Genomic DNA, 13,559 nt, shown 5'->3' with positions numbered 1-13,559 from the left:
AATTGCATCTTTAAAGTTTACAATTTCCACATATTACTAATATATAATAATAACATATTTTATGTTATTATGTGTACATGATACAACTTATTTGTATAAGCTGTATCTTCAAGGGACCGGTATTTCCTCTAACTGTTTGAGTTTCAGGGAATTGACAGTCAGCTAATGAGGATTTAGGTGTTTAATATTTACACTACTTAAAATGGTCTACTGCACTCTGACAATTTTCATAGTTGGATTTCCCATCATTTAAAAAAAATTATTGCTGGGAGCCATTTTTTCAATAAAAAATACATAAAATGGCACTATCTAAAAGGAAAAACATTCCTGAGACTATAAAGATTCTCAATAGCCTAAACATTATCAAGATGTCTATGTAGGTAAAAAACTGTAATGGTAATAGTGCTCTTATATATATATATAGTAGCATTTTAGTCAGGGAAAGACCCGGTGACGGTAAAACATCTGTTACAATGAGCATGAGCTGTTGTTGGCCACAGCCACATCAAATGAGCCTGAAATATAACTAACTGTTCCCGCTCAATTCCAGGTAAAACAAAAACAGAATTCATTGCACCCCAAACCACACCCACATCATTCCCAGCAACCCCAAAATCACACAGAAAGCAAGCATCAACTTAAACTCATTCATTCATGACTCATTATACTTTATACACACACACACACACACACACACACACACACACACACACATACACACATACACACTAACACAAACACAAATACACACTAACACACACACACACACACACACACACACACACACACACACACATCGTAGTGCATTATGGGAGTTGTAGTATTAAGGGTGCTTGCCACAAGCTCTAATGGCTATTAAATATTGTCCTGCGGGCCAACGCTACTCCCACCATGGCCCGATTACGGCCTTGAGTATGACATGTATGCTCTCGGTCTTCTGCCTGGCACTTTCAGCCTCAGCAGCCTTCCACTAATGTATTCACTATTTCTCTTCTGTACATATCCTAATTATCTCAGTCTGGCCCCTCTGTTATCTCCAAACTCCGAACATGTGCTGTCCCTCTGTTGGACTCGTTCCTGATCCTATTCATTCTAATCACTTCCAAAGCGAACCTCAACATCTTCATCTCTGCTAATGCAGTTCCTTTTCCTGACATTTTACATGGTGGTTATATCCACAACTGTTGAACAAAATGCTCACAGCTAAAATACTAAAATGGTCGATAGGGGACGCTTTACGCGTCTCGGGCTGCTAAAAACGTACATAGGAAGAAGAAACAAACGCATCGATTGAAAATGGCCGCTACCGTAGTTCGTGGCCTTGGCTCTTCTTTTGGGAGAAACCTCCGAGAGGTCCGCGTCCACCTCTGCCAGACGTCTCTAGCTAGCCAAGGGGTCCGGTGAGTATGTAACTCGCAAACTGGGAAGCTGAGGAATAATTTCTCTGAAAAGAAACCGTTTTTAGAGTGATAGTGAGTTCTTTGCTAACGTCACCATGCTATCATACGCTAATATAACTCAGGATGACCTGCTGTACTTGCTGCCTCAAACGTCACAGATTGCATTCATGTGAATACATGCTAATTGTTAATCAAAACATTTTGTGAATTTCCCTTGATTGTATTCTCTTGGTATTTTTGTTTACGATCAAATGTTTATATCAAATCTTGGTAAATGCTTCCATCAAGCTGATTATTTTCAGGTCTTTTATCAGAACATTTAGTTTATCGTTCTTTGGTGGCAACAACCTGGAATTATTGCAAAGCGTTACTGTCTCCTGGCATTCAAAAGGTTTAGTATCACCCCTGCTTGTTATTGTGAGACTCCACATTGACTGATATCAGTAAAACACTGTCAAGGTTGTTCTATTTACATATCCTAATCCATAAGCCCTTGTTTTCACTCTATCTTGTATGAATATTACTAGATCAAAGCTATATTAAATATTTGTCAACCATCAGTAAACTTGCCCATCATACCCCCTGTGGAGCTGGTATTACGTGAATGCATACTTTTTTTGAGTGAGAAGTGTATTTGGTCCTCCGTCCTGTGTTTGACATCTCTGTTGGTATTTTAGAGACTTTGTGGAGCAGCACTATGTAGATCTGAAGAGGTCAAACCCTGACCTGCCCATCCTGATTCGGGAGTGTTCAGGGGTCCAGGCACAACTCTGGGCTCGATATGGTAAAACATTAGGGTGTTTTAGTTTGTATTCTACACAGCCTTGCCTAGTTCCACCATCCAGGAAGCTTCAAAGTTCTCAACCTCTTGGCCCTATGACGTTTGTCAAGTTGCCTCTGTATCTTGTAAATCACTTAATGTTTTTAAATTGATCTCTTAATCGGGATGAATTTTTTGATCCACTGGTTTATAGATTATTGTAAACTAAAGTGCTTCAAGAAATTAGTTAGACCCAAATGTGTTGCCATGTTTTTCTACCTTTATTGCAAAACAATTTTTGCTGCTTCCTTGTTCTTGTCTTCTTTGTTCATGTATCATACTGGTTCTGTTTATATCAGTATTAACACAATTCAATCTAAGAACATATGTATTTTAGACATATTTCAGGCCTCAGGTACGATTAGTTATAGTAATGTGTATTAACACTGTCATTATGCTTTCTTTCTCCAGACTTTGGGAAGGAGTGCAACATCTCACTGGACAACATGTCAGCTGACCAGGTGGCTCACAGTCTGCAGAGGCTTGCCTTGTCCAAACCATAACATCCCCTGCTCCCTGCTGCAGTGGTCCTGTCAGCCTCCTCTCAGTTCAAATGTATTGTGTTATCAATGTTTGATGTGAATAAATATTAGAAACAAATTCTTTGATTGTCTTTTTTTACAAACAGCTTGACCATGGTAACTGCTTATGGAAGGGTAAACCTTTAAATTTAAGCACCAGCTGGTCAATGTGAGCCTGTTGCTGTGACCCAGTCACCTGCAGTGGCAGCACTGAATTGCTAAGGATAATCTATTATAATAATCAAATCATGTTTTTTTGTTGTCAGTTGTTTTCTGCAGGTCATCAACTGAACTGACTTCAATGTCCTTGAAAAAAGTATTTTGTAAAATGCCAGTTACACCTTAAGTGTAGCCCTTTGTTAGATACAGAACACACACACATGCGCATACAAAGTAGAGAGAATTGGGGTAATTGCACTCCTTACTGCCTAAATAGTCCTGGAATACAGGAAATGTTGCACCCCTGCCGTAGATTTGGTTTCATTTGATTATTGTATAATAATAATGACTAATAATTTATTAATCCCCTCATGTGGAAATTTGTTCTCTACAATGAACTCACCATGGATGAACCATGAGCAGTAGCTGCCGTCCCTCAGCACCAGGGGAACAGTTAGGGATTCAATGTCTTGCTCCAAAACACTACGACAGCCAGGAATCGAACCAGGAATGTTCGGTTCCAGCGAGATAGTTGTTTGATAGGAGTTACAATTCTCTGTTTTCGAAGAATTTGTATGGACTTGAATTTTGTTGCTCGGTCGTCAGTGGTTATGGACGTAGTGAGAGAGGATATGAAGGTAGTTGGTGTGAGAGAGGAAGATACAGAGAATAGGGTTAGATGGAGAAAGTTGACTCGCTGTGGCGACCCCTGACGGGAAAAGCTTAAAGAAGAAGAAGGTCGTCAGTGGTTATACAAATAAACATCAGGGGGCGCAGTGTCGTGTCAAAATTTTAAGACAGGAGTGGGAAGTGACGTAACAGGACGCCGGTGACCAACAAGCCAAGTAGTCAACAAAATCACAAAAAGAAGCATTTCAATCGGAATACGCGTGTCCGCAATTGTTGAACCGACGGAACTTATCGTCCACAGAAATGCCTGAGAGTGAGTCCCAGCTTTGTTTGCAAGGCTGCAGCTTGCTTTGCACGACGTTCGCCTGTGACCGAGCAAATGCTAACAGTTAGCAAGTTGCGTGTTACCAAAATGTTAATTTCAAGCCAAATATTGAAAATGACGATAAAGTCTTCCTTTTTACAAATCGGGCGATTGTCTTTTGCTTGGATTGGTTGCGCTTCTGCCTTTTAACATCTTATATTCACTTTCTCCGCCTATGTGTTTTTTAGTACGTTCGTTATTGTATCAGATCAGTCTGGAAATGCGCAATATGTGTATACAGTAATGTAACTGTATAAGTTACATGTAGCCCGTACAAACTGAGTGGATTAAAAGGCTCTGGCCTGATAAAGCGTCTTATGAACCCCTCTTGTCAAGATTGTCTTTCAATTTCCCTTAATAGGTTGCACGCACAGACACGAAAAATCGGCCGCAAAAGTGCATGAAATGTTGGAGAAAAATCGATGAGATAGTGCAGCACTTTAATCTTGTTTCTAACGAAATGGGAGGATAACCTATTCACGAATTAGTCTAATTCGTGAATAGGTTTCAGTGCACACAGTTGCATTTTAGATAAGACTCTTTTGCAAGATAATGCATTAAGATATTTAAAGAAAATATTGCCAGTCACTCAAACACCATTGCAACTCTGTCTTCAGCGGAAAGTTACTCTAACCCCCTTGCGCCTGAAGGCCATGACGTGGACGACCATCGCGCGGCGGCTCAGTAAGTATGCTGGTGCGTGCGTGTGTGCGTCCGTGTGTGCATGTGTGAGTGTGTGCTTGTGTTACCAGCAGCTCATGTGCCCACAGGTCAAAGCTGACCAACGATGACTTCAGGAAACTGCTGATGACACCACGAGCAACACCCTCATCAGCACCACCCTCGAAATCACGACATCATGAGTAAGTATATCTCAATTTGGGAAACTTGTCTTCAATTGTAGTATAGAAATGTCAATATTTTGTTGTTTTTAGGATGCCAAGAGACTACAATGAGGATGAAGATCCTGCAGCGAGGAGAAGGAAGAAGAAGAGGTGAGGTCAACATTTTAACCTTCATTCAACAAAAACTATGGGTGTGTCTGTGAATACTCTCAGACATCAAGGTCATCATCAATTGCTGTCAACTTTTCTTGTGGCAACTCCACTTAGTTTTTCTCTATGAAGACATTTTACTTCTCATTCTGAAGGCTTCTTGATCTGAAGAAGGCTTTTGAATGAGAAGTAAAATGTCCTCAAAGAGAAAAAGTAAGTCCAGTTATCTCGAAGATTTGACTACAATTAATCTTGATCTTTAATCTTAGTGCCAACTGAATAGTAACACATAGTTACATGCATCTGGTATGCAAAAGCCATCACTTCTAATTCATTATTGATCTCATGTGATAGCTACTATGCTAAGCTACGTCAGCAAGAGATGGAGCGAGAAAGAGAACTGGCTGAGAAATACAGAGACAGAGCCAGAGAGCGTCGCGACGGTGTCAACAAGGACTATGAAGAAACAGAGCTGATTAGCACGACAGCAAACTATCGAGCTGTTGGCCCCACTGCTGAAGCGTGAGTAAAGTGAACATTCCTAACAGTGATCAGTTGTGGCAAGTCTGATAATGCTAGCAATTTATCACTGCTATCACAAACATTTCTTAAAAATTTTTTAAGTGAGGCTGCCATGAATGTAGTTTCTGTGCTGATCTTACTAACAGGACTCTTGTCTCTTTCAGAGACAAGTCAGCTGCTGAGAAACGACGTCAACTGATCCAGGAGTCCAAATTCTTGGGTGGTGACATGGAGCACACTCACTTGGTGAAAGGTCTTGACTTTGCACTACTGCAGAAGGTATGTGTAGAAACAGATTAGTACTTCAGTAGCAATGTGGTAAAAGATCCTATGAAATTAGTAACACACAGCCTGCACTTACTTAAAGCTAGTGTGAGTTCGGGGACCCAAGGTGATTGTTTGTAACAGGCTGTGTTAAATTTAGAAATAGGTGCCATGAACTTGGTGATGTCGGTTCAGTAACTACTGGTTTGTTTGACAACTTCCTTTGTTCAGGTCAGAGCTGAAATCACAAGCAAGGAGAAAGAAGAGGAGGATATGATGGAGAAAGTTCAGAAGGAGGCCAAGTATGATATTGTCTGTCAGAAAATTTGTGGCATTGTCAGTATCTTACTGATTGTGTATGCTAACAACCTCACTCTTGTGTATCCGTCAACAGGAAAGATGTTGAACCGGAGGAGAAGATGGAGTTTAAGACTCGCCTGGGTGAGTTTGATTATATGATATAGGCTTTTTTATCTATTTCTTCAGGGCCCTGGTTACATGTCTACACTCCTCAGGCAGGAACATCTACCGCATGGTGTTCAGGTCAGGCATGGTGGAGAGGAATGAGCTTTTCCTGCCCGGCAGGATGGCCTACGTGGTTGACCTTGATGATGAGTTTACAGACACCGACATCCCAACCACACTGATTCGCAGCAAGGCTGACTGTCCCAGTATGGAGGTATACTGATCTGTTGCTAATGATCTGAAATCAGTGCTTGTGTTGGCCGCATTAAATAGGAATTATGTGTTAAAATATAACCGCTGTTGATATTACAATCCCACACATTCCCCACAATTGAAACCATTGTCAGTGTGCTGCACCCTAAGATGGTAAATGTATATCCTCAGTGTCAGAACTGTTGCATTGTGACTTATAAGATAAATACACTTTCTTTGCATACCTTCATCAAATTACAGATCCAACCAATGGCTGACCTTGGTTTAACGACTTAGGTTGTCTTTGTATTTGTTATGGCAGCAATCTGAAAGTTGTCTTGTCATTTCCAGGCACAGACAACTTTGACCACCAATGATATTGTGATTTCGAAGCTGACCCAAATCCTGTCGTACCTCCGCCAGGGCACCCGCCACAAAAAGATCAAGAAAAAGGACAAAGGTAACACACTTTGCTAGTTAACCAGTCTTACAGTTAACCAGTTACAGGTACCTAATATGGTAATGGTACATACTGTAGCATTCATTTTATTATACATAGCATATACCATAGCACATATGGAAATTGGGCTACTGTGGGTCGAAGAACAAGAAGAAGAGGAAGAGAGCGTGTTCGGAATCAGAGAGAGAGGAGGAAAGGAAAGAGCCTGGGACTGAGAGTAGGGACTTTGAATATTTGGACTATGACAGGAAAAGGTAGAGTTGGTCAACATGATGCAGAGAAGGAAGGTGGATATACTGTGCGTCTAGGAGACCAGGTGGAAAGGTAGTAAGGCTAGAAGCTTAGGAGCAGGCTTTAAGTTGTACTATTATGGTACTGACAAGAAGAGAAATGGAGTAGGAGTTATCTTGAAGGAGGAGATCGTAAGGAACGTCCTAGAGGTGAAAAGAATGTCAGATAGACTAATGAGTCTGAAACTGGAAATTGAAGGTGTGATGCTCAATGTTGTTAGTGGCTATGCCCCACAGGTGGGATGTGAATCTGAAGAGAAGGAGAAGTTCTGGAATGAGTTGGATGAAGTGATGCAGAATATTCCCAGAAATGAGAGAGTGGTAATTGGTGCAGACGTCAATGGACATGTTGGTGAAGGCAATAGAGGGGATGAAGAAGTGATGGGCAGATTTGGTATACAGGATAGGAATACAGAGGGAAAGATGGTGGTAGATTTTGCAAAAAGGATGGAAATGGCTGTAGTGAATACCTTTTTCCAGTAAAAACAGGAATATAGGGTAACTTATAAGAGCGGAGGTAGGAGCATGCAGGTAGACTACATCTTGTATAGACGAGGTAACCTGAAAGAGCTCAGTGACTGCAAAATAGTTGTAGGTGAGAGTGTAGCCAGACAGCATAGGATGGTGGTTTGTAGGATGACTCTGGTGACAAGGAAGATGAAAAGGACAAAGGCAGAGCAGAGGACAAAATGGTGGAAGCTGAAAAGGGAGGAGTGTTGTATGGTTTTCAGGGAGGAGTTGAGAAAGGGTCTGGGTGGTCAGGGTGAGCTTCCAGATGATTGGACAACTACAGCTAGTGTTATCAGGGAGACAGATAGAAGAGTACTTGGTGTGTCATCTGGAAGGAAAATAGATAAGGAGACTTGGTGGTGGAATGAGGAAGTGCAGGAGTGTATACAGAGAAAGCGGTTAGCGAAAAAGAAGTGGGATACTGAGAGGACTGAAGAGAACAGACAGGAGTTCAGGGAGATGCGGCGAAAGGTAAAGATAGAGGTAGCAAAGGCAAAACAAAGGGCGTACGATGACTTGTATGCTCGGTTGGATAGTAAGGAGGGTGAGAATGATCCATACAGGTTGGCGAAACAGAGAGATAAAGATGGAAAGGATGTACAACAGGTCCGGGTGATTAAGGACAGAGAGGGAAATGTATTGACAGATGCTAGAAGAGTGATGGGAAGATGGAAAGAGTACTTTGAAGAGCTGATGAATGTGGAAAATGAAAGAGAGGCAAGGGTAGAAGAGGTGACTATTGTAGACCACAAAGTTGCAAAAATTAGTAAAAGTGAAGCGAGGAAGGCATTGAAGAGGATGAAGATTGGAAAAGCAGTTGGTCCTGATGATATACCTGTGGAGGTGTGGAAGTGTCTAGGAGAGGCAGCGGTAGATTTTCTGACTAGATTATTCAACAGGATCTTAGATAGTGAGAAGATGCCTAAAGAATGGAGACAAAGTGTGATGGTGCCTATTTTTAAGAATAAAGGGGATGCGCAGAATTGTGGCAACTATAGAGGGATAAAGTTGATGAGCCATACAATGAAGTTATGGGAAAGAGTAGTGGAAACTAGACTGAGAGCAGAAGTCAGCATTTGTGAACAGCAGTATGACTTTATGCCTAGAAAGAGTACTACAGATGCAGTATTTGCTGTGAGAATGCTAATAGAAAAGTACAGAGAAGGCCAAAGGGAGCTGCATTGTGTTTTTGTAGACCTAGAAAGTCATATGACAGGGTGCCAAGAGAGGAGCTCTGTTATTGTATGAGGAAGTCTGGAGTGGCAGAGAAGTATGTTAGACTGGTGCAGGACATGTATGCTAGCTATGAGACACTGGTACGGTGTGCTGCAGGGGTAACAGAGAAGTTCAAGGTGGAGGTGGGACTCCATCAGTGATCAGCTCTGAGCCCCTTCTTGTTCGCAATGGTGATGGATAGGCTGACAGATGAGGTTAGACAGGAATCCCCATGGACCATGATGTTTGCGGATGACATTGTGATCTGTAGTGAGCAGACAACAGGTAGAGGAAAATCTAGAGAGGTGGATGTATGCTCTGGAAAGGAGGTATGCTCTGGAAAGGAGAGGAATGAAAGTTAGTCGCAGCAAGACAGAATATATGTGTGTGAATGAGGGGAACTCGGGTGGAACGGTGAGGCTACAGGGAGTGGAGATCAAGAAGCTGGAAGATTTCAGGTACTTAGGGTCAACAGTCCAGAGCAACGGAGAGTGCGGAAAAGAGGTGAAGAGACGGGTCCAAGCAGGTTGGAATGGGTGGAGAAAAGTGTCAGGGGTACTATGTGATAGAAGACTTTCAGCCAGAATAAAAGGAAAGGTGTACAAGACAGTGGTGAGACCAGCGATGATGTATGGACTAGAAACTGTTACAATGACCAAAAGACAGCAGGCAGAACTAGAGGTTGCAGAGATGAGGATGTTGAGGTTCTCTTTGGGAGTGACCAGGATGGATAGGATCAGGAATGAGTCTATCAGAGGGACGGCACATGTTCAATGTTTTGGAGAGAAGGTCGGAGAAGCCAGACTGAGATGGTTCGGTCATGTGCAGAGGAGGGATAGAGAATATATTGGTAGACGGATGCTGGAATTGGAGCTGCCAGGCAAGAGGTCTCGAGGAAGACCAAAGAGAAGATTTATGGACGTAGTGAGAGAGGATATGAAGGTAGTTGGTGTGAGAGAGGAAGATACAGAGAATAGGGTAAGATGGAGAAAGTTGACTCGCTGTGGCGACCCCTGACGGGAAAAGCTGAACATAGCACACATCCTGTATTGAAGCTGGGTGCATCCCAGCTGTGACTGAGCAATATGTGGGGTATACCCTCAACTGGTGGGCAGTTGATTGCAGTGCATCATTGAGAGAGATTCAATCACTTACTCTCTCATTCCCACATCTGAGCAATTTTATTGTCTCTAATGAACCTACTGCATCTTTTTCGACTATGGGAAGAAACTGAAGAACAAAGTCCAAACAGAAAGGCCTCCCGTCAGGATCAAACCAGGGACCTTGTTGCTGTGAGGCAGAAGCCTTAATCACTGTGCCACCATGCTGTCATCTGTAATATTGTTATATTCATTGTTTCACTCTACAGGGAAAATGGATGACAAACGAGCTCCAGAAGCCGATCTAAGGTCAGTGTCTCCAATTATATGTTGGATATAATATTTCCAACTGCCTTTGACCTCATCTTCCATTGCAGCATCTTTGAAGACATTGGTGACTACATCCCATCCAGCACCATAGCTTCCAAATTGCCCAAAGACAAGGAGCGTCACAGAGAGCGAGACAGGAACCTGGAGCGGGAACGAGAGGAAGACAAGAGCCGCCGCCACACCTACTTTGAAAAGCCACGCGGAGATGAGCATCAGGTGGTTGATTGTGGCAGCAGTGACAGGACAATATCTATTACATTATAAATTGAGCGTGCGTGCGTGCGTGCGTGCGTGCGTGCGTGCGTGCGTGCGTGCGTGCGTGCGTGCGTGCGTGCATGTGTCAAGAACAAGCATATTTTACATGTTTTCTGATTGTATCAATTTGTTCATGTGACATCTTCAGGAGGTGGATGCAGGTCCAGGATCAGTCAGAGAACAGATTAAAATGATCAATGAGAAGTTTGCCGGAGCAGCAGGCAGTCAGTGGCAGGACCCATATCCTTTAATGATGAGTTATGGGTATCAAATATGTTTGGAAGTGACCTCGCTTCTGCACTGTGTTGACTTGAGCAACGTTTAGAACTTTCCATTCGTACCAAGGGTCATTGCTGTATGACTTCCTGAGCTACATTACTGTGTCTCAGAAGAGGGACAATAAGGAGCAGTTGGGAGATTTCTTTGGGGGATCAAACTCTTATGCTGAGTGTTATCCTGCAACGTAAGACATACACATACACACACACACAAACACACACACACGCTCATCATTGGCTAAATGTTTGTGTGTGTGCATTTCTAGGATGGATGACCTGGCTGTCGATAGTGATGAAGAGGTGGACTACAGTAAGATGGACCAGGTAACTATTTGCTCCTGCATTTGTTTAACCCCCCCCCCCCATCATGTGACCAAGTAGCCATCTTGTCACTTGCATATGTTGTGTCTCAGGGTAATAAGAAAGGCCCTCTGGGTCGCTGGGACTTCGATACCCAGGAGGAGTATTCTGACTACATGAACAACAAGGAAGCGCTTCCCAAGTAAGTCATTTCCTGTTACATGACTGCCATTCTGGCCCCAAGGTCTGACCTCTGGGTTTTCCTCACCCATCGTTACCCTTAGGGCAGCCTTCCAGTATGGCATCAAGATGTCTGAGGGCAGGAAGACACGGCGCTTTAAGGAAACAAACGAGAAGGCAGAGCTTGACCGTCAATGGAAGAAGATCAGCGCGGTGAGTCTCAATGTATTTGTCATGTCATGACATGCTGTTGAGGGCGTAGTGTAATGTCATGCGGTTTGCTGTGTTTCAGATCATCGAGAAGAGGAAGAAGATGGAGGCTGATGGGTGAGTAGACACAACTTGCAGACTCTAAAATGGAGAATCCGCAAACATTGATTCCTTTTGTCTTCCAGGGTTGATGTAAAGCGGCCAAAGTATTGAAGATACCAGACAACTGATACTGATCATTTATTGATCAGCTATCAGCTTAGTGCTGTTGTGTAAAAGTCAAAGTTTTCAGTCAGAATATGACCTGAGTGTATTTGATATTATTTGTGATTTCTTGGTAAAGATTTAATGTTATTTGATTGGGAATAAAGTTGTCTGACACTTTTAATGTTGTTCAATTGGTTCTTTTTCTCTAAAACACATAATTTCATATGTGTTAATAACTTATAATTTATACACAGTAACTACACCTCAGTAACATACATCCTTAGGTCTTGACCTCACAACTTCATCCTGAGAAAAGAGCAACAGCATGTGTTTAATGAGTGCTGGCTGAACTAGTTAAGGATCTTCTGGGAGATCTTCAAATAATTGTTAATAAGGGCTATGTTAATCAAAGAGATTTGTGGTTATTTATATCTGAATGTTCTCCAGCAACAAAGATGAATTTTGTAGTCTGAGCTTTTCTGAGTTTTGTTGTGATGTGGATAATGTCTTGTCTATTGCAGACTGAGTCACATACACTGCTGGAAATTAACTGGATATCTTAGAAACAGGGTTTCATCTATCACAGAATTTTAAATAAATGAAGTAATATACCTTTCTAATGAAAAATAGGCAAGTGCATTGTCTTGAAGAATGATCAGGATCAGATAGCACACCAAACTATGACCAAACTGACAAGGCATTGAATGATGGATAAGAAATATTTTGAGAGAGACATAACAACAATAATCATTATGAAGCCTCAGGAGGCACGAGCTCATGACCATAGGTGAGGATAGGAACATAGATCAGCCGGTAAATTGTGAGCTTCGTCTTTTGGCACAGCTCCTTCTTCACCATATGCAGGGTCCACACCATTGCTGACACTATACCGATCCTGTTCCATCCTTCTCTCACTTGTGAACCCCAAGATACCTGAACATCTCCACTCCAAACCTCCTCCCCTTCACTTTTTTCTGGCTGAGAACCCTGGTCTCAGATTTGGAGGTGCTGATCCTCATCCCAACTGCTTCACAGCTGTGAACTGCTCCAGCAAGAGTTCAAGATCTGATGAAGCCAACAGAACCATATCATCCACAGTAATCAGACACAATCCTGAGGTTAACAAACCAGATCCCGTCAACACCCTGGCTGTGCCTAGAAATTCTGTCCGTAAAAATTCTTGTCAAAATCTTATTGCCATAGCAACTGGACTTGATTTTCTTCATTTGAAGATGTTTCGCCCCTCATCTGAGAGGGTTCTTCAGTTCTACTGGCCTGTGGGAAATTTTCAATTATAACTGCCAGAGTTGGGGGTGGGTCTAGAATCTCATTGGTGAAAGTCATTCTTCATGGTTGCATAGTACCTATTGGCTGCCTCCGCAGTCCCACAGGCCAGAAAGGCTCAGTAGGACTCCTTCAGCTTGATGGCATCCTTCACTCCTGGGGTCCATTAGCAGGTTCAGGGGTTACTGTCTCGACAGGCACCAACTTCCTTAAGACCGCAGCTGCTACCTCGACAACGGAAGCACGGAACATGGCCCACTCGGACTCAATGTCCCCCGGCTCCCCTGGGACATGGTTGAGGGTCTGTTAAAACTCTTTGGGACAGGGGATTCTGCCAGATGTTCCCAGCAGACCCTCACGATGCATTTGGGTCTGCCAGGTCTGGTCATCCTCCTCGACCATCGGAGCCAGCTCACCACCAGGAGGTGATCAGTTGACAACTCCACCGCTCTCTGCACCTAAGGGTCCAGAACATGCTGCCTCAACTTCAATGATATGACCACAAAGTCAAGTCAAAAGTCAAAATCTAGGGTGTGCTGATGCCATGTGCTCATGTGCACACCTTTGAGCACAAACCTGCTCCAAACATGGGTTTTTTTATGGATAGT

General features: G+C 42.8%; 2 protein-coding genes across 2 annotated transcripts; both read left to right on the top strand.

The window, feature by feature from the left end:
• Positions 1-1,241: 1,241 nt before the first annotated feature.
• ndufa2 (NADH:ubiquinone oxidoreductase subunit A2) lies at positions 1,242-2,820 on the top strand. Its single transcript, XM_086160577.1, has 3 exons — positions 1,242-1,400; positions 2,078-2,184; positions 2,632-2,820. The coding sequence occupies exons 1-3, from the start codon at positions 1,297-1,299 to the stop codon at positions 2,721-2,723; spliced, it is 303 nt and encodes a 100-aa protein (XP_086016703.1). The 5' UTR covers positions 1,242-1,296; the 3' UTR covers positions 2,724-2,820.
• An 878-nt stretch (positions 2,821-3,698) lies between these two features.
• ik (IK cytokine) lies at positions 3,699-11,848 on the top strand. Its single transcript, XM_086161027.1, has 19 exons — positions 3,699-3,843; positions 4,512-4,578; positions 4,665-4,757; positions 4,830-4,889; positions 5,244-5,411; positions 5,576-5,690; positions 5,907-5,977; positions 6,070-6,116; positions 6,191-6,354; positions 6,684-6,792; positions 10,177-10,216; positions 10,285-10,453; positions 10,641-10,732; positions 10,872-10,955; positions 11,037-11,094; positions 11,184-11,272; positions 11,355-11,463; positions 11,543-11,577; positions 11,646-11,848. Exons 1-19 carry the CDS (start codon positions 3,834-3,836, stop codon positions 11,671-11,673), a joined length of 1,608 nt encoding a protein of 535 aa, XP_086017153.1. The 5' UTR covers positions 3,699-3,833; the 3' UTR covers positions 11,674-11,848.
• The last annotated feature ends 1,711 nt before the right edge of the window (positions 11,849-13,559 follow it).

The sequence above is a fragment of the Fistularia commersonii genome, chromosome 15, assembly GCF_037954325.1.
Source record: "Fistularia commersonii isolate RoL2024-O1a breed Wild chromosome 15, RoL_Fcom_v1.0, whole genome shotgun sequence".
Lineage (NCBI taxonomy): Eukaryota > Metazoa > Chordata > Actinopteri > Syngnathiformes > Fistulariidae > Fistularia > Fistularia commersonii.
The sequence above is the reverse complement of the archived record's forward strand: the minus strand, read 5'-3'. Positions and strand labels throughout refer to the sequence as shown.